Here is a 2,716-nt window from a genome sequence, read left to right as displayed (position 1 = left end):
TGTGGGAAACAGATGAAGGAATGAGCAGACCTGGAGTTAGAGTTGATTTTGATCTTTTCTTTCTCCTTCACTACCACACCTGTGAAGATTTGGCTTTAAAAATCAATGGATAGTATCCTGGAAAGTCTTTTTATTTATTTATTTATTTATTTTCCCCCTTAGAAAAAGATTAAAAATTGGCTTGACAATAGGTTATGCATGTTATGTGTCTGCCACAGCATCCAAAAAGTTGATCCTGTAATTAGAATATATTTGTTTGGTGGCTCTGAAATCAACAACAATTTGTCTGACAGATACAGTGGAAGAAGAAGAATGCCAGGGCCTTTTGAATACGGATGTGGATATATGCATTATCTGTTCTCATTCAAGAATAAAAAAGATCTATTATATGATGACAGAAAAATGACTTGCATATCGAAAAACTTCTATGTTCTGACTTATATCAATTACATTTAGCTCACATAAAAGTGTAAGCTAAAATGAAAATGCAAGAGTTTAAAAATCAAATATACTCAAAATGTACGTTATGCTGAAATTAACGTTTTTTTATCTACTTGAATGGAATAATTTTCCATTGCTTCTTACAGTGTATAAAAGAGCATGAGGAAACCAGTCTACGCAGGGATGCAGTAAGGGAAAAAATGTGTTTTTGTGTCCACTTATATGTAGGGTAATGCAAACAAGAAAAGAAGAGTTAGTTTAAGGTTTCAGTTGAATGGTGCCCTAAATAAATTAGATTATACTTAAGCTGAGTTTGGTCTAACCAAGCAGGTAACTTTTCATAGGTTGAATTAATGCCTCGTTTTTTTTAAAAAAATATTTTTTTATCTTAAGAGATGATTTTCAGAACTGTTGAGCGCTCAACACCTGCTACTAAAGCAAAAGGTTCTGTGTTTTCAAATAAAAGTATGTATTTGCAAGATGCCTAGCTTCATTGATAACAAATGTCACAAAAAATACATCATGAGAAATTATGCAGTACTGCTCTCTAAACAGAGTTTAGATGAGACTTAAAATTCTCGGCCCTGAATCATATGGCTTGATTTCAGAGACAATTGTAATAGAAAGTGTTATGTGAAATTATAGTCCAAGAGCTCCTTTTCAGTAATTGTCTTGATGCTCAGACTTATTCCACAGCAGTTTGATTAGTTCATCATCATTTTACTAAAAAATAAATTCAATCTTATTTCTTGTGTGCTGCATGTTAAAAACACTTATGGGCAGCTACCATAGACTGATTGAAGATCTTTAAATTTCCTGATTCAACTTCTTCCGGAGTGATTTCCTCATGGACCCATATCCTTTTGTGACCTTCTGTTCTGTAAATGTAATAAACACAGACAATTTGCTGTGTCCACTTCTCTGCAGCTAAATCCTAATGAGTCACTGAAGTGTCTATAGACCTATGTATCTATAATAAAACTGCCTGCCCATCATATAATGCTTTTGAAGGTACAAAAGCTTCAGCTCTACCTCAATAAAAGTCAGTCTCTATACCATATAAAAACCAGAGGTTTAGGGTTATGTTTTCCACACACAGACCATGGTTCTCCACACAGTTCTCTGAAGTTCTTCAGTTTTTCCCTGCTATCAGTGATTCTTTCCATGCACTCTCCTTGCTTCTGGCATAACCTGCAGCTTACACGCCATCTGGGATCCCCTTTCTGTAACTTTATCAAACTGATTTGCCATCTGTTCAGAAATCTCATTGGAAATTTCATCTTTAGCTGCCTCTTAGTCTCCCTTTCCTCAACTCTGTAACAATCTTATTCAATTCTGCATAGTGCTTAAAATTCAGTTTATGAGAAAGATAATAGAAGGCTTACATGCCTATGGCATTTATCAACATTGCTGATTAAAGCTGTTTTCAGGAATGTCTACAATTTGCTTCGAAAAAGCCAAATTTAAGCAATTTAAATACTATAATAAATAGAGCAAATATATTAAATGAGAAGTTAATGAACAATTGTTTGCTTTTATCTTTAATAGATCCTGTTTTTCTCTTGCTTATTTGCTGACTTCAGTTAGAAGACTAAGACATAAGACATCATAATCACTTCCTCCAAGCAACAAACAATTCTATGGATCAATGTGAAGGATATTATCCTAAGTTAGCAAGTCAATAGTTAATTTTATACATTCCAATGGCTTTGACTCAAGTGGACATATTCGAGCATAGAGAAATAAAATTCATAATGCATTAAGTTTTCAGTCTGTGTACTGCTAGCTTTGCAGTGTTGTTTATTCACTAGCTCTGCAGCACAAAGCAGAGGAGGGAGTTATTTCACTAGATTTTTTACAAAGACAATTTTTATTGAAGGACTATGAGGACACCCTTTTTTTAAACTATATATATGTAGAAGATGTAATATATCAGGGCAGCACAGGGACTTGTATTAACAGTAGAAGTTTACAGAACAACTACTGCAGCTGTGAGTCTTAAGTGAACTCCAGCTGCTGTGTTGCTCTTTTCTGGAGTGTGTAATTGGTAATCTGAAACTGATTTGTCAAACAGCACATTCACAATTTCAGCAGATGGATTCTCTCAATGAAGTCAATTAAAGACATATAACAACTCTACTTGAATTCTTGTGACCTGGGAAGTGTTAACAGCTTCTTGCTTGCTGTACCCTGTATAATATTCATGCTATATGGTCTGACCTTTAGTTAAAATTAGGTTCTGTTTCAGACCAATTCCAGAGGCAGACTTTGTTTG

The 2,716-nt window shown here is 34.3% G+C and overlaps 1 protein-coding gene across 1 annotated transcript in view; it reads right to left on the bottom strand.

Moving 5' to 3' along the window:
* The window catches only part of LOC109366483 (fibropellin-3-like), a 57,922-nt gene extending 56,272 nt beyond the window's left edge, over nucleotides 1-1,650 (bottom strand). Inside the window, exon 1 of the mRNA XM_031552252.1 lies at nucleotides 1,644-1,650. Coding sequence (XP_031408112.1) covers nucleotides 1,644-1,650 — 7 coding nt within the window. The remainder of the gene's footprint in view (nucleotides 1-1,643) is intronic.
* Nucleotides 1,651-2,716: the final 1,066 nt, after the last annotated feature.

Source organism: Meleagris gallopavo, chromosome 2, assembly GCF_000146605.3.
Source record: "Meleagris gallopavo isolate NT-WF06-2002-E0010 breed Aviagen turkey brand Nicholas breeding stock chromosome 2, Turkey_5.1, whole genome shotgun sequence".
In the NCBI taxonomy this organism is placed as follows: Eukaryota; Metazoa; Chordata; class Aves; order Galliformes; family Phasianidae; genus Meleagris; species Meleagris gallopavo.
Note: the sequence above shows the minus strand (reverse complement) of the source record. Positions and strands in the feature narration are given on the sequence as shown.